The sequence below is a fragment of the Rhinoderma darwinii genome, chromosome 12, assembly GCF_050947455.1.
Source record: "Rhinoderma darwinii isolate aRhiDar2 chromosome 12, aRhiDar2.hap1, whole genome shotgun sequence".
NCBI lineage: Eukaryota > Metazoa > Chordata > Amphibia > Anura > Rhinodermatidae > Rhinoderma > Rhinoderma darwinii.
Window position 1 is genome coordinate 77,574,801 of NC_134698.1, and position 25,530 is coordinate 77,600,330.

The 25,530-nt window shown below is 46.8% G+C and overlaps 1 protein-coding gene and 1 long non-coding RNA gene across 6 annotated transcripts in view; one reads left to right on the top strand and one right to left on the bottom strand.

The window, feature by feature from the left end:
* LOC142664820 (uncharacterized) overlaps positions 1-2,367 on the bottom strand; it is a 204,831-nt gene extending 202,464 nt beyond the window's left edge. For both annotated transcript variants that reach the window (XR_012851392.1, XR_012851391.1), the window contains exon 1: positions 2,275-2,367. This is a non-coding gene — a long non-coding RNA (uncharacterized LOC142664820). The remainder of the gene's footprint in view (positions 1-2,274) is intronic.
* Positions 2,368-10,722: 8,355 nt separating this feature from the next.
* The window catches only part of DDHD1 (DDHD domain containing 1), a 32,478-nt gene continuing 17,670 nt past the window's right edge, over positions 10,723-25,530 (top strand). For 2 of the 4 annotated variants that reach the window (XM_075844170.1, XM_075844171.1), the window contains exons 1-2: positions 10,723-11,515; positions 20,008-20,181. In XM_075844170.1, the coding sequence (XP_075700285.1) occupies positions 10,924-11,515; positions 20,008-20,181 (766 nt within the window). In that variant the 5' untranslated portion in view covers positions 10,723-10,923. The remainder of the gene's footprint in view (positions 11,516-20,007; positions 20,182-25,530) is intronic. The other 2 variants (XM_075844173.1, XM_075844172.1) reach the window with 1 other exon arrangement.

The window sequence follows — 25,530 nt, forward strand, 5'->3', positions numbered from 1 at the left end:
ACGGAACCCAAACCACCCCCATTAGACGGCAATGGGGTCCTTAGAACGTTGTGGCTTCCATTCAGAATGGAGCCCACAATGCAAATTTGAATGTAGCCTACAATGTATCAGTCTGAAATCCAGGCTATTTAGCCCACAGAGGATTGTCTAGATTAAATACAATTGTAACAAACCCTCAGCTGTCAGAAGTATTGGGCATACACAGGTTTTCTAGATGTAAACAAGAATGTCCCCGTTTGCTGAAAGCAAGCAGAGATCTTGACATCCTTGAAGCGTTGAAAGAATTAGGCTACATGCACACGTTGCGGAACCGCCGATAAATGCAGGTAATTCCGCAGGTAAAATCCGCACTTGATGCGTTTTCAGGTGCGTTTTTTACATTTTGATACAGAAATACGTGCGGTTTTATGCTGCGGATTTTGGTGTGTTTTTTTTTTTTAAATAAACGTGTTAGATACTATTCTGAGGAGGAAATGCAGGATCAATTGACATGCTGCAGATTTTAAAATACGCACCGCGGGTGAATTTACGTGCGGAAAAATTCTGCAAGGTGTAGACGAGATTACTAGAAATCTCACTCACTTTGCTGGTGCTGTTAGGCTGTGTTCACACAGAGTTTTTTGAAGGAGCTGCTCCAGACATTTTTTGCACTCTCGTCAAGGTGTTTTTTTACACCTTTTTGACTGATTGAAATGGGGTTTTGGAGGCGGAAAGCGCTTCAAGATGGGTCATGACGCTTCTTTTTACCGCAACGCGTTTTTTTTACTCGCTGTAAAAAAACTTGTCCAACTCCCATTTAAATCAATGGGAGGCATTTTCGGGCGTTTTGCGGAGCGGTTTCCGCGTAAGAAAACTCGTAAAAAAACTCAGTGTGAACAGGGCCTTACGCTGTGGATTTTGCCACAGGAAAATGCGCACGTAACACGCATCGGGAGTTAAATCTTTTTTTAAATTAAATTAAAAGGGTTATCCCTCCACATCAATTTATCCCTTAGCCACAGGATAGGTGTTTGTTTGCTGGGACCCCCAATGGATGGGGGTCCCAAGACCCCTGAACGAATGGAGCGGCGGTCGCGCATATCTCCGACAGTCCCATCGAGAATGAATGGAGCGGCAGAGCACATGCCCGACCGCCACCCTGTTAGTCCAGGCCCCATTGACCTGACGTATGACAAAACGTTGGACCGGTACGTGTCGCCATACCTTTTTTTTCTGTATGTAATAGCACAGTAGACTACGCTATTTCATGCAGCGACATACAGTAAAAAAAACAACAAAAAAAACACGTATACCGCGGGCTAGAGGTTTGTGGAAAAAAAAATTAAAAAATTCGTCCTATTTGTGAGGCTTGGAGGAATCATATTGGTTTCATAGGAGGTATACGTTGGGAATTACACCTGACATAGAACTCCAATTGAAGGCTCAAACATGACGTGAACAGAGTTTAAGACCCTGTTCACACCGCAGAATTTTCACACGGATTACAACGCATTTTTTGCATCGAATTTGAGTCAAAAAAACGCTTGCAAAAAGCCTCCCATTGATCATACGGGGGTCGAATTTTCTGCTATCCGCCTCACTGAAATAAAGGAAGTCACATGTCACTTCTTTGATGCGGTTTCTGCGACATATACCGCCACAAATAGCTTTGGGTAGCCGCACGGAGAAACACAGCTGGTTTTACCTCAAAACCACAACAGAAATCTGAGGGTCAGCCCCGGATTTCTCCCGCAAATTCTCGGCCAATTCCATTGCACATTTCTCCTCAGGAAAAACCAGTCATGTGAACACAGCCCAGGAGAGTATTCAGACGTTACGTTCGAGGTGCGGTTCAAAGTGCATTAAAAACAATGTGTCTGTACAGCGATGTGATGCGTTTTTTTTGTTGCGGTAAAAAACGCAACTGCATCGACAAAAGGAATCAAATCGCGATATAAAAGCGTGAACAGTTTTAACCGCACTTCAAGCGCAACTTCTGAATCCATCCGAAGGCAATTTCGTCAGATTAGACGAGAATAGTGCTGCATGTGCCGCTATTTTTCCCGTAGAAACAACGTACACCGCGATGGAACTGGATGGACTCCGTCGTATCCGTCGCATGACACAAGTGTGAACGGAGCCTGAAGACATTGACATCTTTTATTATACCATTTTAGTCTCCAGTTATGACAGAATTTTATTTTCCACCTCACAGAATCCCCATTATAAAACACATAAAATATTAGAAATAGATTGCAATCTTGCTATTTGAGCTATATATATAAGATTATTTACCTGGAGATGTCGTAAAATTCCCTTTTTATGTTGTTTTACCACACAGCTTCTCTCAGTCGCCATTTTGTTACCCATTTCCCACCATTTCCTCACCAACACCAAGTGTCCAGACAGCTCCGCCCCTCTCCTTTAGCCAGACAGGTTTCAAACTCCCCCATGCAGTTACTAGGCCCCCCACACTTGTCATACAACTGTGTGGTACTTCATGATTGGGGGCCTCATTGTCACCCTCTTATCTCTCCCAGCCCGCCATACAAAGTGTAGATTGATTCTCTTGTACCCAGAAAGGGTGCCACACTGTCCATTGGTTGAGTCTGGTATTTCAGCTACAACCTGTGTAAGAAAGCAGCCATGTTTTACGAATAGAAGAACTCACATTGGTTTTACCACAGATACGGGCTAGGTTCACACAAGCAAATTGCAGCCATATTTTGGCGCGTCATACACCTAGTTACAGCTCCCAGATTTGCCAGCGTTTTTACGGTCAGTTCACACGGAATCCTTTGGTGCCGATTTTGACGAGGAAACCGCGTCAGAATCAGTGCTAAAAAAACGGCCAGAATCGCATCCCATTGATTTCAATGGGAGGAGCAAAGGCGTTTACTTTCCTGGGCGGCTTTTGGCCGCTTGCAGAAAAAAGAAACTGCTATCCTTTCTTGCCGCGGTTTCCTCCTCTGAACTCCCATTAAATGGGAGGCAGAAAAACACAGTTTTTTCGCTTCGTTTTTTTTTCCCTGCGGTCCTTGCTTTAGCTTTAATGGCCGCGGGCGAAAAACGCCACGAAAACGTGCGATAAAATAAAATACATGCAGTTTAAAATCCACCTCAAAATTCCTGAAGGAATTCTGGGGCAGATTTTATCTGCATGCAAAAAAACTTTGTGTGAACAGCGCCTTAAAGCGTATCGTCAAAGCCCTTTTGGCAGAATCCATTGGAAAGGTTAAAAATCGACCTCAAAAACACCTCAAGGAGTGACATTCCGGCGTATTTTAATTTAGTGGAGTAAAAATACGCCTCGTCTGAACTGCGCGGCGTTTTTCCCTTTGAATTCAATGGGAGCTGTTTCTAGGCGTATTGCAAGAGTATTTTGAGGCGTATTTCCGTCTGTAATTTGCCCGTGTGACCATAGGGTGCATTTACATGAAACGCTTATGGCCAGGCGGTAAAAAAACACAAATAGAAAAATTGATGCGTTTTGTGAGTAGGTTTCCACCCTTTTTACAGGTGAAACGTCAGGTTTTGTTCAAAGTTTCGGGAACAGAACAATGAAAAATCAGAGCTGCCGGATCTGTCTCATGACAGAAAACCACGGTGCCCAACAGAACCAATTGACTTTAAGGCTGGGTTCACACGAGCATGTTACGTGTGAAGGACAACTGTCCCATACAGGACAACTGTCCCATACTGTAATCATGTTTTCAGTACGGGACAGTATTTCCACGGAGAGGCAGGGACTCCTAGAGTCGTACATCACTATGATGCTAGGAGCCCGGCTCCCTGCAGTGTGTTCGGTCCGGGACTTGCGGCCGAAATACGTACCGTCCATTACGGACGTAATGTGCTCGTGTTAATCCAGCCTAATGGGTTCTGTCAGGTTTCTGTCATGGTGTCCGCTTTTTTATCTGGCAAAAATGGCAATCTGCGACGGAGGCCAAGCCCCTGACGCAGATGTGAGCAGAGTCTGAAATAAATGTGTTTCACCTGTAAAAAATGCACAGCCGAAAACCGCATTACAAGACTGCAATTTTTGCTGTGGATTTTAAAAAAACATCTCATGTAAATGAACCCATATGAAAACTGTCTAAGGGTTTGTTCACACGCTTAACAAAAAACAGCCGAAAATACGGAGCTGTTTTCAAGGGAAAACAGCCTCTGATTTTCAGCCGTTTTTTACGGCCGTTTTTGGAGCTGTTTTTCTATGGAGTCAAAAAAAATGGCTCCAAAAACTGTTCAAGAAGTGACATGCACTTCTTTTTACACGGCGTTTTTTGAAAATGAGGCGGAAAAAAACGCCCCGTCGGAACAGAACGCTGTATTTCCCATTGAAATCAGTGGGCAGATGTTTGTAGGCGTTCTGCTACCGATTTTCGGGACATTTACGGCCCGAAAAACGGGTGAATATAGTCAGTGTGAACACACCCTTAGAGAAAAACTGTTCTTGTTGCCCATAGAAACCAATCACAGTGCAGCTTGAATTTCTTTTAGTGCTCTTGAAAAGTTAACACTGCGCTGTAATTGGTTGCTATGGGCAACAAGAACAGTATTCCTGTTAGGCCATGTTCACACTGCATATTTTCGGGGGTATTTCGAAGCTTAAAATGCTTGTAATACGCTCAGAAATACACTTGAAATACGGCTTCAAAGAGCTTTCCATTTATTTCATTGGAAATACGAAATTGAACGTCCGTACATCAATTTCCGTCTTTTGTGTGGGTTTTTTCTGCAGCGTGTGGCTGAGATTTGCTGCTGCTATAAACGCTGCGGACGGAAATTACTGCAATGTTTGTGCTACAGGTGGCCTTACCTGAAGGCCCCATGCACACGACCGTAATGTTGATCTGCAGTTACGGATCAGTCAGTGCGGATACCTTTATTTCTATGGCCCACGGAGACCTTCCCGTATATTTACAGGTAAGCGTAAGGCCGTAGAAATGACACGCAAAAAATAGGACATGTACTATTTTTTTTAATTTGCGGACCATGCTTCTTTACTTTATAATGTGAGCACGGCCCACAAACAGATGATAGTCCGCGGCTGTCGATGCCCGTAATCACGGACCGCGTACATGGCTACGGCCATGTGCAGGGGACCTAAGACAGACCAAAACGCAGCAAATTTAACAAGAGGCGTTGTAGCACATTTAACTCCATCGTTCCTTAGTTTATTACTGATGTACGATACGCCAGTCTTAAAGGGGTTGTACAAAATACGGGAAAAAAACCATGGCTACTTACTTCTAAGAACAGTAGACATGTTCTTTTAATCCTGTACAAACCTTTTAATAAACCCCCCCCCCCCCCCATTTTTTTTGTTGTACTTCGTTGATGCAGGAATCCCACCATTACCGGTGTTTATGAATTACACAAACAATGTATTCACATAAATGACACCCTGTCGGTAAAGGTTTTTCCCAGACTCCAAAAAAAAATAAAAAAATTAAAAAAAAGCATTTTTATGTGTTATATTGCAATGTGGTAGCGGTGTGGCACCCTAAAGGGGTCCTAAACAGCAATGGACTTCTGCCCAGAGACGGAAATTAAAATAGGACACATCTTTTGACTATACTCACATGGCATTTTTTTTTTCTCCGTTTAAAGTGTAGCTAATCGGTTAACAAACTTCTGACATGTCATAGTGATATATCAGAAGTTTGGATTGGTGGGGGTCCGAGCACAGAGAACCCCACCAATCGCTAGAACGAAGAAGCTGAAGCCCTCGTGTGAGCACTCAGCCGCTGCGTGCCTGTTCGGCCTTTTCCGGAAAGCCGATGTATCAGAGTACGGGCTCATAGACTTTCTATTGAGTTCGTACACAGATACATTTATTTCCGGGAAAAGCCGAACAGACACGAAGTGGCTGAGCGCTCACACGAACGCTTCAGCTGCTTCGTTCTAGAGATTGGCGGGGGTCTCAGTGCTCGGACCCCCACCAATCTAAACTTCTCACATGTCACCATTACATGTCAGAAGTTTGTCAAAAGTTTAGCTACACTTCAACGTATACGCTAGGAAAAGCTTCTGAGATATATGTTACATATAAGTTGTGATTGATTCCTAACAGTTGCATCCGTTAACCATAAGCGAAGGGCATGTTCACATCAACGTTCGGGTTCGGTTCATCGATTCCGTTCAACCTTTCCATCAGAGGAACCAATGAACGGAAACTCTCTCTTCAGTTTGAATTACCATTGATTTCAATGGTAATGCTTCTGTTTCAGTTTGTTTCCCTTCTGTAAAGTTTAATTTTTTTTCACGAAAACAATAGCGCAGTCGACAGCACTCCGTGAAAGAAAACTGAACTTTACAGAATGGAAGCAAACGGAAACAAACTGAAAGCAAAGCATTACTATTAAAATCAATGGTAAAGCAAACGGAAGCGATAATTTCAGTTCAGCTTTCCGTTCATCGATTCCTCTGACGGAAAGGTTGAACTGAACCGGAAAACGGACCCTGATCGCCTATGTGAACAGGCACTTATACTGCGGCTCATGCACACGATTGTTGTTTTCTTCAGGATCCTATCCGTTTTATTTTTTATGGACAGCATACTGAACCATTCATTTCTATGGGGACATGCACACGTCCATTTTTTTATTTGCGGATCCGCGTGTCTATTTTAAAAATTATAGAAAAGGTCATATTCTTGTGCGTATTTGCGGTCCATCAGCTATTTTAGTATATGGGCACGCAAAAAAAAACGGACAGCACACGGAAGCCATTAGGAGCCATGTTTTGTGGTCTGCAAATTGGATACAGTCATGTGCACGATGCTTAACGGATACGTCATGAATGGCTGCTGAAAAGCTCATAACGTATATATTTAAGGCTATGTGCACACGACCTCTTTTCAGACGTAATGGAGGCGTTTTACGCCTCGAATTACGGCTGAAAAGACGGCTCCAATACGTCGGCAAACATCTGCCCATTGCTTGCAATGGGTCTTATGATGTTCTGTGCAGACGAGCTGTCATTTTACGCGTCGCTGTCAAAATACAGCGCGTAAAATGGCGGCTCATCAAAAGAAGTGCCAGTACACTTCTTAGGACGTTTTTGGAGCCGTTTTCTCATAGACTCTATTGAAAACAGCTCCAAAAACGGCCGTAAAAAACGCAGCAAAAACGTCTGAAAATCAGGTGCTGTTTTCCCTTGAAAACAGCTCCGTATTTTCAGACGTATTTTGTTAATCGTGTGAATATACCCTTACAGTTGCCATACGGTAAATATAGAATAAATGAAGTGGACGACAGCATCTGATTTATTCACACCAATTACAGGCGTGACATGTCTGCCCCACACAAGTGGGCCTTTCTCATACCTACACATACAAGCCTATGGCATACATTGGCATCGGTCACACATAGTCTTGTTAAAAAAAACGTATAGGTTTAACTAATAAGTTTTTTCACTGGATTCCACAGAATAAAATAGCGTAGTCTTCTATGCTACTCCATCCCTTTTTTTTCCCAATACACTGGCCAGACGGAGGCCTCCGCCTGACAATGGAGCACTATTGACACGTCTAGTGGGTACGCCGGGAGCATTTTCCACATATATGCTAAATGTAAGCAAAAAACGTGATGTGAACAGGCCCTAAGGATCCTCAGGTCCGTGATATACGGTCCGTACGTCGGCCGCATTTCCCGGATTGAACACACTGCAGGGAGCCGGGCTCCTAGAATCATAGTTCCGTATGACGCTAGGTTTCACTGCCTCGCTGCGGGGCAACTGTCAAGTAGACTAATCATGTTTTCAGTACAGGACAGTTGTCCCGCAACGAGGCACGGACTCCTGGCATCATTCATAACTATGATGCTAGGAGCCCGGCTCCCTGCAGCGTGTTCGATACAGGAAACGCGGCCAACATACGGACTGTATATCACGGACCGAACACGCTCGTGTGTGACGCTCCTAACATACATCCTCTTCCAAATCCCCCTCTATAGGGCGTTTGCAGGCTTGAGGGAGTGGGGATATCATATAGTATAGCACTTCTATCCTGAAGTAAAATACAAGCCGAAATGTAGATTAAACAAGTGACCCTGGGGGTGACCTCAACGATTTGCAGCATTTTATTACCTTTTAGTAGATAAATGTGCAGTTGTTGATGGTTCAGTCACTGAATTGCCAGGGAAATGTAGCTGGAATCTCCTAACCTGAAATGTTACTAATGAGAACTGATCCAGCAGCTCCACCTCCAACTATGGAGCCAGGTGCTTGGAATTAAAGGGTGACTAAACTTTCCAAAAACTTCTGACATGTCAGAAGTTTTGATCGGTGGATGTCCGAGCACTGAGACCCCCACTGATCACTAAAAAAAACACCAGAAGCTCTCGGACGCCAGAGCACTTTGTTTTAGCGATCGGTGGGGGTCTCAGTGCACGGATCCCGACAGATCAAAACTTCTGACATGTCATTATATGACAGAAGTTTTTTGACAGTTTAGTTAGCCTTTAACCAGCGAAAAGGCCTGAATGTGCTTGGTCTCTAGCACGGATTGGAAACCTGACTGGTTGCTAGCGACAAGAGGGGTATGTTCATACGCCCTGTGTGAACATACCCTAAAAGTAGAGCTGTTGCCGCTAGCAACCAGTCAGGTTTACAATCTGCACTAGAGGCCCTGCCAAGCCTTTTCCCTGGTATTCAGTGCGGAAACGTACGCAGTGTATACGACCCAAAACACGCTGGGAAATCTGGCCGAACATTTGCACTAAGCTGTGTCCAAATATTCGTGCGGCTTTTCTGCTGCGGAAAAGCTGCTAGAAAAAGAAAGAAATTCCCTATACTTACCTCTCTGTACATGTTGCCATAGCAACACATCCCAGACAATGCGCCCTCTGGTGACGTTTACTCATGTGACCACCGCAGCCTGTGATTGGCTGCAAAGTTCACATGACGCATTGCTACGGCAGTGCTGCGAGATGTTGTTTTTTTTAACTTGTGGAATTTGCCACGAATACGCAGCGTAATCGCAGCAGGTTCCACAAACAATGGCAGTTGCAGAAATTGACTTCCCCAATGAACTGGATGGGGAAATTCTGCAACAAATGTGCATAGAATCCACAGCATAAATTAACATGGTGCAAATGTATAATCCATCAATTTCTGCACATTTTTTGTGCAAACATTTTCTGCAGCGTGTGGATCATATTTGTTCCAATCTCATCCACTTTGCGGTTACTGTAGTATGCTGTCGATTTCCCACATACAAATCCAGATGGAAAATCTGCTGCGTATACACCAGGAGTGAACATACCCTTAGGCTGGATTCACACGACCATGTTACGTCCGTAATGCACGGAACGTATTTCGGCTGCAAGTCCTGGACCGAACACAGTGCAGGGAGCCGGGCTCCTAGCATCATAGTTATGTACGACGCTAGCAGTCCCTGCCTCGCTGCAGGACAACTGTCCCGTACTGAAAACATGATTACAGTACGGGACAGTTGTCCCGCAGCGAGGCAGGGACTCCTAGCGTCATACATAACTATGATGCTAGGAGCCCGGCTCCCTGCAGTGTGTTCGGTCCAGGATTAGTGGCCGAAATATGTTCCGTCCATTACGGACGTAACATGGTCGTGTGAATCCAGCCTTAGGCTGGATTCACACAAGCATGTTCGGTCCGTAATGGACGGAATGTATTTCAGCTGCAAGTCCCGGACCGAACACACGGCAGGGAGCCGGGCTCCTAGCATCATAGTTATGTATGACGCTAGGAGTCCCTGCCTCGCTGCGGGACAACTGTCCCGTACTGTAATCATGTTTTCAGTACGGGACAGTAGTTCCACGGAGAGGCAGGGACTCCTAGCGTCGTACATAACTATGATGCTAGGAGCCCGGCTCCCTGCAGTGTGTTCGGTCCAGGACTTGCAGCCGAAATATGTTCCGTCCTTTACGGACCGAACATGCTCGTGTGAATCCAGCATTAGGCTGAGTTCACACGGGGTGGATATGCTGCATAAAGGCAGGCAGCGTATTCACCCTGTGCGCAGCAGGGAATTCCAGGCGAAAAACTGCAGCACTTAGCCGGCCTGCTAGCAGATGACGTTTCATCCCAGGAGACCGCTGTGATTGGCTGCAGTGGTCACATGGGATGAAACGTCATCCCAGGAGTCCGGCCTGGAGGAAGAAACACAGACTACTGGGTAAGTATAAGATTTATATTTTTATTTTTTGAGTTGCGGCAGAATAGCTGTGAACCCGCTGGAAAAAAACGCACGGACGTATATCCCGTTCGTCTGAATAAGCCCTTAGGCTGGAGCTGTAGAACAGAGACCTAGGAAAGTGTTACCATGACATTGCATATACATTTTAATTTTTCTTAAGACATTCAAAGAAGTCACATGACCATTAACCGCTGCAGTCACGTGATGTGGTCTGAGACGACACTACACAATGCAATGAAATCAATGTTGTGTATCTCACCCACAAAGGGTATAATCCGCGACGTGAGAACACAAAGTTCTATTTTTTTCCTATGGGGGTTGAGTTTTTAATTGAGTATGGACAAGCCCTTTAATTAAAGGGGCATGTTGCTGGATTGTCACGTGGACTGCATCTGTCAAACGTGTGTACATTCGTGTCCGTGCTCGTGACCCCCACCCGTCACAATCCGTCGTACACCACCGTTTGCCGGATGCTGCAGGTCACAGCTGCTCACTGGCACTGACAGCCGCAGCAGGATCTTTCGAGTCACATGACCAGGCTGTGCGTCACGTGACAGCGTCCAGAGCGCCCTGTGAGTGGAGGGGACGCGCACGTCAGAAGAGATCGTGAAGGAACCGGGGGCGCGCCCGGCTGCCGGTGTGTGAGGGAGAAGTGGAGACCACGCTCCTGAGGAGGGCGCCGGAATAACGGTCTCAGCAGACGGTGCAGCCTCCATGCCGGGGCCGAGTGGCTTCATGATCACTCAGAGAAGTGAGACGTCGCCGGTATGAGTCACTCCGGGCACCGGTCACCGGAGAAGAACGGCGAGTGTGACTGGGAGGAGGAAGAAGAGGAGGACGGGGAGGCCGGGGAAGAGGAGGGGCAGGGCCACCGGTGTCCCTCCTCCCGTCGCCGCCGCTCTTCCATGTCCCGGGGCCTGGAGCTGCACCTGACCGGCCATGATTTCCCCCCGGTGCCGGGCCTGGCCGGGTCCCCCTCAGAGGGTGAGGATGGGGAGGACAGCTTGCAGCTCCCGGGCAGGCGGCGGACCCGCTCCAGCGGCTCCCGGCATCGCTATGAAATCGTCACGGAGCTGGGCGCGGAGGAGGTGCGCTGGTTCTACAAGGAGGAGAAGAAGAGCTGGAAACCGTTCATCGGCTACGACTCCCTGCGCATCGAGCTAGCCTACCGCCGCCTGCTGGAACTCAGCGCCGCCCCGGAGGGAGAAGCCGCCGTGCCGGGAGATGGGGAGCCGGGAGCCGCCGGCCTGGACGTGGTGAACATCGGGAATGTGGTAAAGATCGAGCCGGTGTGTGTGAGGAGCGGCCTGTACGAGGTGGATGTCACCGAGGGGGAGTGTTATCCGGTCTACTGGAACCGTAAGTGTCTACCAACATTCCACCTGTCTGCCCCCCATATCTAGTGCCCCCAGCATCTGATGCTGGAATTATGCTCACCTGTCGCCCGCCTGGCCCCTTGCCCTGCCGGTCCCGTCCCCCGGCCCCTTGCCTTGCCGGTCCCGTCGCCCGGCCCCTTGCCTTGCCGGTCCCGTCGCCCGGTCCCGTCGCCCGGCCCCTTGCCTTGCCGGCCCCGTTGCTGGCCAGGAAGGGAAGGGGCCACGTTGGCCCTCTCCTCCCTTGCTGGCCCAGGCACCACACATTGGCCCTTTCCTCCCTTGCTGGCCCCGGCACCACACATTGGCCCTTTCCTCCCTTGCTGGCCCCGGCACCACACATTGGCCCTTTCCTCCCTTGCTGGCCCCGGCACCACACATTGGCCCTTTCCTCCCTTGCTGGCCCCGGCACCACACATTGGCCCTTTCCTCCCTTGCTGGCCCCGGCACCACACATTGGCCCTTTCCTCCCTTGCTGGCCCCGTCGCCCACATTGGCCCCTCTTCTCCCTTCTCGCCCCATTGTCTCCCATTCTGATGATTTTTCCTATCGCACTGTTCATCCCCCAGTGTCTTATATCTAGGCTTCTCCTTCTGTAATCTTCAGGAACTTCTCCCTCACCTGCTGGATACACGGAGGGCTTTCTATAAAGTCCCTTTTACACTGGGCGATTATCGGGCAGACAATTGTTCATATAGCGCTCCTTCCTGATAATTGCCCGGTGTAAACAGGGGAATGATCAGCAGATGAACGAGCAAACGCTGGATCATCTGCTGGTCGTATCGTTTCAAAAAAGTGAAATATCATTGTCGGCAGCACATCTTGGTGTGTAAACAGACACTCGCTGCCGACATGATGATGATGATGTATGGGGAGGAGCGATCAGAGTGACGACCGCTCGTCCCCATCCATAGCTCCGGGCGACTGTCTGCGAGCTGTCTCGTTGATCGGCACTTGTTACATCGGCTGAAATTGGCCGGTGTAATAGGGCCTTAACTTTCCTTTCACCTTCAGGGGTATTGGTTATCTTTCACCTTTTCATGTTTTGTTCTTAGTCTTTTTGTCACTATCGTAGATGTTACCCTCCTGTACCAGGGATATAGCTTCAAATCCTGTCTTCCTGTCCCCCGTCTTCTTTGTGTTGTGTCCTGTGGGACTCGTCTCTTAGGCTTCATTCACTTACAACGGATTTGTACAATGCAAGTGAAGGGGCATTTATAAAACCAATTCACAGTGCAATGGGGTCCATCGGTCGCCGTAGGTATCCGCTGTATGATCTGGTACTGCGTCGTGGCTTTCATTATGAATGGAAACCAGACCCGGATGTAAACATAGCTTTATAGGGTTGGTCATGTGCTGGGGACCGCTGTCTATAAAGTCCATATGCCTTAATGAGGCTTATGGACAGGTGGGATTTCACATTAGTAGACCATCCATAGATGAAGGGGGCCCCCTTACTACGACGACAGGTTAAACGCACACGTTGCACAATTTAGGTAGCAAATGGGATGGGTTACAAGACTATTACATTCACGCATTCCAAATTATACCTCCCTAAACCAGTCATAGGGTTGGTGGGATGGCGGGCATGGGTGAAATGTAGAATGCAAAGTCACTCTCCTCCAGAAGGAAAACTGTCTTTAGTGCCACCTAGAGGTGACTACCCTGTAAGTCAATGTCTGAACCTTTATAGAGCCCTAAAGGGGTTGTCCAGTCCTTAGAAATTGATGGCCTATCCTCATATGATCGTTCGGGGTTAGACTCCCGGCACCCTCGCCAATTGTCGGTTTTGAAGGGGCCACAGCGTTGGTACGAGCGCCGCTTTCCCTTCGTTTTCTTTGCTGTTTACACTGAGAATCGTCGCCACACTTGTAGCAGCGGTTCACCGAATTACAGCCGTCTTCCAGCAAAGGAAATGAAGGGGAAGCAGCGCTCAAACGAGTGCCGCGGCCCCTTCAATACAGCTGATTGGTGAGGGTGCCGGGGGTCAGACCCCGATTGATCAGATATTAATGGCCTATCCTTAGGCCAGGCCATAATTTTATTTTTCTGGGACAACCCCTTTAAAACATGACTTAGCCAAAAACAGTTGGGCTTCGTTTACATCTGTCGTTGGAGCAGAACAACGAAAATACCGGCGGCGCCGTATCCGTTGCATGACGGACGTCATCAAGGCCCGACGGAACCCGTTAACTTTAATGGGTTCCGTCGGGTTTCCACCGTGGTGTCTGTCCATTTACTTGACAGAATAGTGCAGCATGTTGTGCCATTTTGTCTGACATTTATGACCGTGTTTGTGACGCAGATGTGAACGAAGCCTTAAGGCCCTATTACACTGGCCAATAATTGGCGAGCGCCGATCAACGAGACGACATTGGTCGGAGCTCGTTTGCTCCTGTCACACGAAGCTATGGATGGTGACGAGCGTCGTTACTCCGATTTCTCGTCCCCATACGTTATCATGTCGGCAGCGCGTCAAGGAGATGTGCTGCCGACAATGATAATATTTTACTCTTTTTTTTAAAAAACGATACGACCAGCAGATGATGGAGCGTTTGGTCGTTCATCTGCTGATCGCTGCCCTGTTTTCTATAAAGCGCTTGACTGCCCGATAATCGCTCAGTGTAAAACCCCCTTTAGTCAACACCTCCTAATGAAGGGTGCAGGTGCAGATCTGCTGTGACCACAAAGCAAACCAACACTAAATTACAGCAGCACCCTGCGGGCGCTAAAGCCCTATTCACATCTGCGTTGGAGGCACCGTTAAGGACCTCCATCACAGATCCGGCAGGGATTACCGGAAACAATAGCGCAGCATACTGTTCTATTCTTTCCGGTAAAATCACGGACACCCCGACAGAAAGTCTACGGAACCCATTAAAGTCAATGGCTGCCGGCGGTTTTGATTGGTTACATTACTACCTTGTGAAGGAGCGGAGCAACAGAACATTACGAAGCGGGTGTGAACATAGCCTAAGATATACGCAAACATTAAATATATGGATTTATTTAAATCCCATCGCTGCTATATTTACTATACCTATAAATGTGAGGTGCTTAGCGCTCATTATGATCACCTGACACGACAAGGCGACCTGATATTAGCCAAACCAGAGACATCTGTAAACTCCCTACCAGCCGGATCTCCGCAAGGAGAATCCGTACCTTCCAAGAGCGGAAAATTAGATGGCGCGTCCTGGACGTCCCCTCGGTGCAGACACAACTGTTAGGCTTTATTTAGACGAGCGTAAATTTCATCCGTGTGATGGACGTTTTTTTTACGGCCGACACACGACTGCGTGTATTTCAATGGGGCTGGTTACATGGCCGTTGTAACGAACTGTGTGAAGGGCCTGTGGAAAAATAGGACATGTCCTATTTTCATCAGTTTTCACGGATCTCTCGAGCCTATGAGGGATCCGTGAAAATGGGTCCCGCCGTGGTGCGACTCGGCCGTGAAAAACTGCAGTTTTTCACGTCCAAGTTTACTATCTTTCATCTAAATAAAGCCTTAGGCTAGATTCACACGAGCGTGGGGAAACTCGGACATGAAAAACTTGATGTTTTTTCACGTCCGAGGTGCCCCCGTGCTAGTACCGTTTCACGGATCCCCGTAGACTTGAGCCTATGGGATCTGTGAGAATGGAAGATCAGACCGGTTCTATTTTTCAACCGACCCTTCACACGGTCCGTTGAAACAAAGGCCATATGAAAGGCCCCATTGAAATACATGCCTCCGTGTGACGGCTGTTGTTTTAACGGCCATCACACGGACGTATTTAACGTACGTGTGAATAAGGCCTTACAGTATAGGTCTACACATAGCAAGGTCTGGTCGGTCGCTGTGGGTAACACCACCACTTCTGTATATGTCCCCAGCGTTATCAATTCAGCATCTGCGTTCGATCCTATTAGGGCATGACCACACATGGCGGAATTCCTCCGCAACTGTCCGCATCAATGCCGCACAGAATCTGCGTTGCAGATTCTGCAGCGGATCTGCACAAAATGTGCAGAAAATTGATGCGGACTGGCCGCTGCGGACTGCAGGAAAAGTGCTTCTCTTCTCCCTATTCAGTGCAGGATAGAGAGAAGGGACAGCACTTTCCCTAGTGAAAGTCAAAGAAATTCATACTTACCGGCCGTTGTCTTGGTGACGCGTCCCTCTTTCGGCATCCGGCCCGACCTCCCTGGATGACGCTCCAGTCCATGTGACCGCTGCAGCCTGTGCTTGGCCTGTGATTGGCTGCAGCCGTCACTTACACTGAAACGTCATCCTGGGAGGCCGGACTGGAGACAGACGCAGGGAGTTCTCGGTAAGTATGAACTTATATTTTTTTTTACAGATACATGTATATTGAGATCGGTAGTCACTGTCCCGGGTGCAGAAACAGTTACTGCCGATCGCGTAACTCTTTCAGCACCCTGGACAGTGACTATTTACTGACGTCTCCTAGCAACGCTCCCGTCATTACGGGAGCCCCATTGACTTCCTCAGTCTGGCTGTAGACCTAGAAATACATAGGTCCAGCCAGAATGAAGAAATGTCATGGTAGTAAAAACAATACGCTCCGCAGCACACATAATATCTGCGGACTTCATTGCGGAATTTTGACTCTCCATTGAAGTCAATGGAGAAATTCCGCCATGAGTCCGCAACCAGTCCGCCACTGCTCCGCAACAGACAGAGCATGCTGCGGACACCAAATTCCGCTCCGCAGCCTATGCTCCGCAGCGGAATTGTACGCATCGTGTAAACGAACACTGCTAAATTAAAGTGAAAGTCAATGGAGAAACGGCTCCGCTGCGGATTAACGCTGCGGAGTGTCCGCAGCGGAATTTAAGTGAAATTCCGCTATGTGTGAACCCGCCCTTACTACACACCGTGCACCTGACCTGCTTACTGATGCTTGATAGGAGAGCGCCCCCTGAGGTGACATTTATCTTCAGCTGCTGGAGATCCAGGACAGTCAGGAGAGTTCCTGCGAAGAACATCTTTACTATATTGTTCCTTATTCCCATATCTGCGACAGTAAACCTTGTAACTATTCGTACTAGCCCCCCCTTCCCTTTCTCTGACGCTCGGTCTCCATAATTACTATTTAACCTCTTGGGACGTTCAGCATTTACGTAACACCAGCTGCGCGTTGGAGTACGACTTTTTTTTTAATTTTATTTTTCTTCTCGTGCTACTGTACTCCAATGTAAAATGACCTCTGAGGCTCAGCAGGATGACGTAGCAAGAATCATACAGAAGTACAAGATCTATCCGTATGTTAATCGAGCGTGCACCCCTATTCACTTGCTTTGTATTGCAGTTTTGAGATACCGGATTGAAAATCCGCAACAATTGCGCCAAGCGTGTGCATACGTCATGCCCTCCGAGCCGTAAAGTCGTAGAGCACCCATAAACTATACGTCATTGTGCCTCCCATTTCATACAGAGGTATACGGAAGTTTCTGCCGCCGCCTGTAACGGAAGGAACGATGGTTTGATGTGGTGATCAGACGGTGACACACAGGCTGAGGATGGCAGACAGCAGCAGCCGCAGATCATCAGGTTTAGTCCTTCCCCTGCTCCGGCCGTTCCCTGAGCTGCTTTATCCATAAGCTTTAATCCCTTTAGCCTCAGATCCTTTAACTAATGTCATTCTTTATATATAGGACTCCGTGCCATTCATTTCCAGTTATTTACGCAGTCCTCCTAGAATTCACTTTTACACCCGCCGGGCCATATGTCAGGCATTAACGTGGAAAGTGCCTTCAGTAAATATCCTCTTAACAAAGGATTATATTTAATGGCAAAACAAATGTTCTCTCCATAGTTTCATGTGCTAATCGTCTGCCGTCATTTCAACCCTACAGATCATCCATCGTCCCCTCTCTCGCTTTCCTCGGCTGCTGAAAAGGATCATGTCCTGCCTACAGGGTCACATCATACAAAACATTTACTCCTGTAATGTTATGACTTTTCATATGAACATGCTACACTAAGTCCTCATTCAGACGGCCATAATGTGGCCCTGTTTTCACGTGCATATTACAGCTCAAACTACCGGCCCGACCCTAGGTCTTTAAGGGGTTTTCCCGTCTTTGACAATTATGGCATATCCACCAGATATGCCATTAAAGTCTGATAGATGCGGGTACCACCTCTGGGGCCCGCACCTATCTCTAGAACGGGGACCCCTAAACCCCCGTACTAGCTTTCTCGGCTTTGCTGTCTCCCAGCCACATCCTGGTTAGGTGGTCGGGAGTTACGGAAACAGCCGAGTTATCTGTGCTACACTGTTTCTGTAACTCTCCGAACACTTAACCAGGATATGGCTGGGAGGCAGCGGGAGCCTAGTAAGCTAGTACGGGGTTTAGGGGGCCCAGTTCTAGAGATGGGTGCGGGTCCGAGAGGTGGGACCCGCATCTTTTGGACTTTTATGGCATATCCTGTGGGTATGCCGTAATTTGTCCAAGACAGGAAAACCCCTTTAAGACCCAAACTCGCCGCATTATAGGGATCTATGATGCTGTTCGGGTCTTAAGACTCGTCGTCAGGCCGGGATTCGCAACCATAATAACCGCGCTAAAATGCAGCCACTCTACGACTGCGTGAGGCCCAAGTCTGTGCATGGATTTCGGTTTTAGCACCATTGACCTCCTGATCCTTGCATCGTTGGGCAGTTTTCATCTATGGCCAGTTGATAGTTTTCTGCGTCCTACTTTTTCTCCTGAAATACTCTGTGTTCTTGTAAGCATTTTACGGTGCGATTTGGAACCACACAATTTGAGATATGTAAGGCTATGTTTACTCTCCCCTCAGAGGGTCCGTCAGCAATACTGGCGGATTTGATGGACAGAATAGTGCTGCATGTGGTGCTATTCTTCCTGTTCAAACAAGACGGACCGGTCCGTCGGGCTCCGGTGGTATCGGCCACGTGACAGACTTGGTTATGCGTTGTGGTTACTTTTGCACGGCCCTAAATAAGTAGTGCAATGTGTAGTATGAGATGTAGTTGTTGATAAAATCTAGTTCTGTAAATCCATAGTGGAGCGTCCTTTTATATTGGAAGCTACATGGCGGCGTGCATTAGAGGGGATGAGAGCGGAGGTCGCACTTAAAATTGATCTGCCGTTGTTTGTGATTTATAGGATTTGACATTCAAATGACTTCACATTCTTATTTGTTTAGTGTCCTTGTCCTTGGTCATCCGATCGGTAACTGAAATCGGCGCCTGTGGCAAGTGCGTGAGCAGAGCGATATCTATGTAAAAGGGTCTATTCATCCACGGTATAGGCATCCATCACCCATAGGCCCGGTATATGGTTTTTGCAGGAGGCCTCTGTATGGCATAGTACAGCAGACCGCACTATTCCATACTATTGAAAAAACGTATGCTGACTTATACCACCCCAACAGGCAGAAAGCACGCTGTTTCGAATAAAGTCGGAAGAACGAGGGCCTATGCGTACGTTTGGAGTATGCGTCGGGGGATTTCCAGGCGCATACGTCAAATGAACACTGCAAATGCTGTATAAATTCTGCCTTAAATTTCCTGTGCTTGGGTCATATTGGGCTTCGAAGGTGTGACTGTGTATGATGTACGTTATCAGCCCTAACCAAATAGTCTGACTCGTGCTGTAGTTACGTTACTGGGAAGGAAAATATCTCCCCTCCTAACCACAACTCTCTGACTAACTTAGGATTTTATGAACTTGGCCAACTTTCAAAGTCTTAAGGGACTGTTCACATGAGCGTTTAGTTTCCGTTGATAGGTTCTGTCAGACTTTTTTTCGGCCGGAGGAACCCATCAACGGAAATCATAGCTTTCGTTGCAAATGGTTTCCGTTCGCCTCCGTTCTGCAAGGTTACGTTTTGTTTTTTTTGTCAGAATCAATTGCACTGTCGACTGCGTTATTGATTCCGCCAAAAATCGGAAGCCTTACGGAACGGAGACAAACGTAAACCATTTGCAACGGAAGCAGCTGTGTTTTCCGTTTTGCTTTTCCGTTGATGGGTTCCTCCGACAGAAAGGCCTGACGCAACCCGTCAACAGAAACCAAACGCTGATGTGTGATTTTTCTAAAGCCACCACTAGTCCGTCCAACCAGCTGTATAAAGCTCCTGTGTTCTCTGTGATTCAGTCTGCGGCTTTGACGTACAAATTAATCCTTCATTTGATAATCCAGAAAGTCTGGTAATCCGGCACTGGTTTCCTCTTTATAACTCTTGTGCAATGTGGATTCTCACAAGGGAATGTCAGGAAGAACAGAAGGAACGTATTTTGTGTTAACGTTTTTATTTTGGAGTTTCGTTTTCATGAATGTTCGTTACTCTTACAGCGTCTTTATGGCCATTCAATAATCCAGAATATCTGATTGTCTGCTTCATTGATGCCAGATTACAGAAATTTTACTGGTCATATAATAAAATCATGTGCGCTGTATGTCTAGCTGAATTACTTTTTTTTATTTTTTATTTTCCAGAGAGCGATAAAATTCCTGTGATGCGAGGTCAGTGGTTCATCGATGGCACGTGGCAACCTCTCGATGAAGATGAGAGCAACTTGATTGAACAGGAACATCTCACCTGCTTTAGGGGTCATCAGATGCATGACAACTTTGACCTGGAAGTGGCAAAGCCCGTGGACCACAAGGATGGTGAGGTTTTCTGTTATTTAAAGATGACCTGTTCGCTCTCCTGACATGCCTGTTTTAGTAAATAATTGTTCCTTCAGATATTACAACTCTTTCTTTGTACTCTGCATTGTGGCGTTCCTCTGTTATTCCTCCTGGAAATGTATGAATAAATTCACAACTGGGCGTTGCCTTTCATTTTGTCAGTAGGGTTTGGCTCTAGGGTTTGGCTCTACTAGGGCTGTCACGATACCAGAATTTGGACTTCAATACCGATACTTCGTGTAGTATTGCGATACTCGATACCAAAACGATACTTTGCCAACAATGATAAAATAAAAGTTTTTCAATTTTCTGATGTGAGGCACGAGGTGTTATGAATATTGAACCTCCATGTGCCTCACACTAATTGTAATTAACCCCATCATGTTCCTCAGTCATAATGGACAACATTGGGTTAATGTGTGAGGTACATGATGGGGTTAATTAGTATTAATGAGAGCCGTTTTAAAAAAAAAAAAAATGTATAACAGCGTAAACATCATAAATGATGCTATAAATTTGTTACGGTCGCGACGATACCGAATATGTGTATATTTTATGTATTGTGACTTATATTTTCATGTTTAGTGTAAAAAAATATATATATTTTGTTTTCCTCTTATTTTTAAACTTGATTGTACTGGCATTCATCTATATACTGATAGTACACAGGCAGTTGTTAGGGCATACTTCGGTATGTCCTAACAACAGGAAATATGGTCAGACAGCCCTGGGGTCCTTTAATGGACCCTGGGCTGTCTGCCCATATATGGTATGGACCTCAATCGCGTCACAGGGATCCCCTTTCTAATTTTTCCCTTGAATGCTGCGGTCAGCTTTGATCGCAGCATTCAAGGGAATAGCGGCAGAGATCAGAGGTTTCTCTGATATCCGATGTTAGAGCGGGGCTGCGGCTGTGTAATACATCCATTGCCCCGTTCCTGACAACGTGTGTGTGCACAGTCGGCATGAGGTGATGTAACCGACGCCGCACTAATGAGCAGTGGTGCAGGCACTGAAGACAGAGGACATGGGGGTGTTTTGCGGTGCGCCCGCCATGTACTCTGTCTTCAGTGACGGCGCTCATTAGTGCAGCGCAGGCCGCATCACCTCATGCTGACCGCGCACCCAAACATGTATTACACTCCCGCAGGCCCACTCCCACTACATCCATGTCTTACAATACTAAGCTGCGCGGCCACTCAGATCCGTATCGAAATACATGAATTAATGGTATCGAACCGTTTCAGGGTTCACGGCATCTAAATAGTATTGATATTTCGATGCATCGTGCCACCCTAGTCTCTACACAGTCGAACATTGTCAGCACTGATTGGACGGTATGAGCCTGTGTAGGGACACGCTACATTGCCTAGGGGAATGGTAACACCCACTTGCCAATTTATTCATACATTTCCATGAGGAATAACTGGAATGGAGTGCCTTAGAATTGTTCGTTAATGGGGAACACAGGTATTTAGAGAAACAAATGTCATGAGAGCTTTACAGGTCCTCTTCAATTTCCAAAAACAACTGGGCTGAAATGTTTTTTCGTTTTTTTTTTAGGTAATCCTATTCTATGTAATCTGGATACTATTGTGTATTCTTAATCCATCCGATATAGATATATACTAGCGATAATGAAGAAGTCTGACCAGTGCATCTCTTAGGCCTTATTCACATGCGCGTGTCCGTTTTGCATCCACAAAAAATGGGCCGTTTTTCATGCATATGACTGTCCGTGTGGCATCCGTTTTTTCTCGTCCGTGTTTCACTTGCTGGTTTTACTTCTTTCTCTGTATTTCTGTAGCAACCGATGCATGAAAAACGGGCAGCACACGGATGTCGTCCGTGTGGTGTCAATTTTATTCACGTCCCTATGGACTTCAATGGGCCAGTCTGATCCGCAAAAAATGGACCAGCATAGAAAAAGCAGTGAGTTTCACGCAACGGACACACTCCATGAAAAAACAAGGATGTGTGAAGAGCCCTATTGAATTGCATTGGTCAGTGTGCCGTCTGTTATTTAAACGGATAGCACACGGACGTGCAATACGTTGGTGTGAATAAGGCCTTAGCCTGTGTTCATATGGGGCAAAATTTTGACACCGAAAACCCGGAACAAACTCCAGTGTCCAACGATTAGCGATATAAAGCACAGATCCTCTACTTACAAGAATAGCATAGAAGTTTTTTTTCTTCACTCCGTTGAGGGTTTTTTCAGCCCAGTTTTTTCTGAATTATACAGTAATCTTACATTTTATTAATCTACTCTAAATCCGTGATCTCCAACCTGCGGCTCCAGCTTTGACAGGGCATGCTGGGAGTTGTAGTTTTGCCACAGGTTGGAGAGCACTGCTGTAAGTTGTGTGGGTTTGCTCTCCGTTTCTAACTTTTAAGGCTCATTCACATGACTGGTATACGGTGCCATTGATCTTGATAAATGAACCCCTCTGCTTTTGAGACGTGTGGCTGTGCAATGGTTGGATCAGATCACTGGAGTTCACCTTTGCTTATTGGATGCAGGCCAAAAGTGTTGGGAATCAGGCCATCTGCCATATTCCCAGTGGTCCAGTCACATGGCTTTTTGACGGCATCTATACTTCTTGTCTGAATGAGCCCAAGAAGATTTCCACAGACCTGATTATCAAGTCTTTAATACTTGCCTTTGATTTCTTGAATACTTTGTTGATGCAGTTCGATAATTCGTCCTATTCTTCCTAAATCTCTGGTTTTATATTCGCAAACTAAGGCTTCGTTCACAGCTGCGCTAAGGCTCTGTTCCGTCGGACCTTTCCGTCAGATCGGAGCCCTGACAAACGCCAATGGAAACCATAGTCGACTACGCTATTGATTCCGTCAAAACGACGGAGCCCTTGCACAACTGAGACTAACGGAAACCATCGCCACCGGATCAGTCACCATTGAAATCAATGGTGATGGAAACGGTAACCTACGGTTTCCGTTTGTGTCTGTCAGGGCTCCGTTCCGACGGAACGGAGCCCTAGCGCAGATGTGAACGAAGCCTAACTTCTGTCTACGTGAAGGTGACTAAATCCTCTTGCCAAGCAAAGTCTGCATGAGATACATATTAATTATTTAGGTCATTGGTTTTTGTTTTATTGAGGTACACAGGGTCGGTGATAAATGTTAGATTAGTAAGGGGTCTGAACACCGGGACCCTCACTGATCGTCAGCATTGTATGAAGTGGCGATCGAGCTGTAGGGGGGATACTGTGACAGCCGAGCGAGCTCACATACAGCTCCTCTCTGCTTCTAACATGCTGGGGGTCCGGTCAAACTCCTACTATTCTAACATTTATCACCTACCGCAGAGAGAGGGGATAAATGTTCCATATTTCATTTAGACCAAAATGCTAAAATATTAAACTTCATTGTATACTTACCTTTAAAAATTGTTCACCGTTTTCTTGCTATCGCTGGTTGGGTCCCCTGCTGCATTCATTTCCGGTCAGGCGTGGTGGCTTTAATATGAGTGGGCAAGCCAATCACAGGCTGCTGCAGTGACCTATCAACCATAATGACGTCACTACTCCAGGCCGTGACTGGCCGGCCCCACTCACATGATGTGTCGCCTGCGTGGACGACACGCAGACATGTATATAGAGAAGTTGAGATGTTTAGCATTTTCGGCAGAATGACACATGTTTTTTTTGTTTTTTACCCCTGGAAAAACCCTTTAAGGCTGCATTCACACGCCGTGTTGGGTGCTTGATACTAACAGCATGTCGGTTGCATTTCCCAGACCAAACACATTTCAGGGAGCCGGAGTTCCTAGCTCCTTAGTCCATCATGATGCGGTGAGTCGTTGTCCCATACTGAAGACGTGATTACAGTACGGGACAGTATTTCTGCGGGGAGGCAAGGACTCCGAGTCGTACATAACTATGATGCTAGGAACTCCAGCTCCCTGAACTGTTCGGTTTGGGAAATGCGGCCGATATACAGTCCGTATCACACTAATCAAACACAGCTGTGTGAATCCAGCCCAAGACTAGATTCACAGGAGCGTTTCCGTTTTGCAGTTCCGTTGGCCATCTTTGTTCCGCACCCTTTTATTTCAATGGCTGCGTGATCCGCAAAAAACGCACAAGAATAGGACATTCAGTGAGTCGGAGACACGCTGTGTGAAAAACACCATGTCTGAATGGCCCCATTAAATTGCATAGGTCAGTGTGACGTCCGTTGTTCTTATGGCCGTCACGCCGACGTATTCAACGTCCGTATGAATAAGGCCTAACAGCTAAAATACTCATTTAAGCTAAGTGGTTATCTCAGCTGAAAGTGTTCAACAAACTATTTTTTTGTACATATTCCACCGCCAACTTGACTAGCTTTTAGGCCAGAGCCAGGAGTGGATCTTAGGCCCCGTGCACACGACCGTATATTTCATCCGTAATTACGGACCCATTCATTTCTATTGGCCATGGACACCTTTTCAGTATTTTTACTAATGGGTGTCCGTGCTGAAAAAATTATAGAACCTGTCCTATTCTTGTCAGTAATTACGGCACGGACTCTCCCATAGAAGCCTATGGGCCCTTCCATAAATACGGACGGCTACGGATGTGCATCAGTAAACCGTCCGTATTTACGGAAGCGTTGCTATGCAACATGCTGGTGACAGCGTTTGCAGCCTCCCTCTTTTTTTACGGATCCATATATACGGGTGCACTATGGACCGTATTTGCGGATTCCGTTTTGTATATACGGATGAGTTACGGATCCGTATTTACGGATAGATGAAAATACGGTCATGTGCATGGTGCTTTAGGCATTTAATGCTCTTCCCCGGATTCGCTCCTGGATTTGGCTGAAATAATGGCATTGCAGCAACTGGACTATTAGGCCCCATGCGCACGACCGTAAAAATTGTCCCTAATTTCGGCCCGTAATACGGTCCGCTACTATGTACCCATTCAGTTCTATTGGCTGCGGACACCTTTCCGTATAACTACAAATGGGTGTGCGTGCCGTGGATCTCTGCCGGGATTTATGGAGCTAGTCCGTTTTTTTTCGTGTTTTACGGGCCGTGCTTTGTATGGGAGCACGGCCCGAAAATATGGGCGGGCACGGCCGTGTGCATGGGGCCTTCTAGTGTGTGAACCCAACCTTTTTCTTCTTCGGTAGTAGGGCTGCTCTCGGTACAATCTGTTTTCACTGATGGATATTTATTCCGTCTATTGTAACAGATAGAGAAGCTGCTGTGAATTTTGATTCGTCGTTATTGATCAGACGCTACAACCGCAGCGGGTGATCAATAATCGCACAAGAAAGTACGTCTGCAACAATACCAAAGGGAACTGTTAT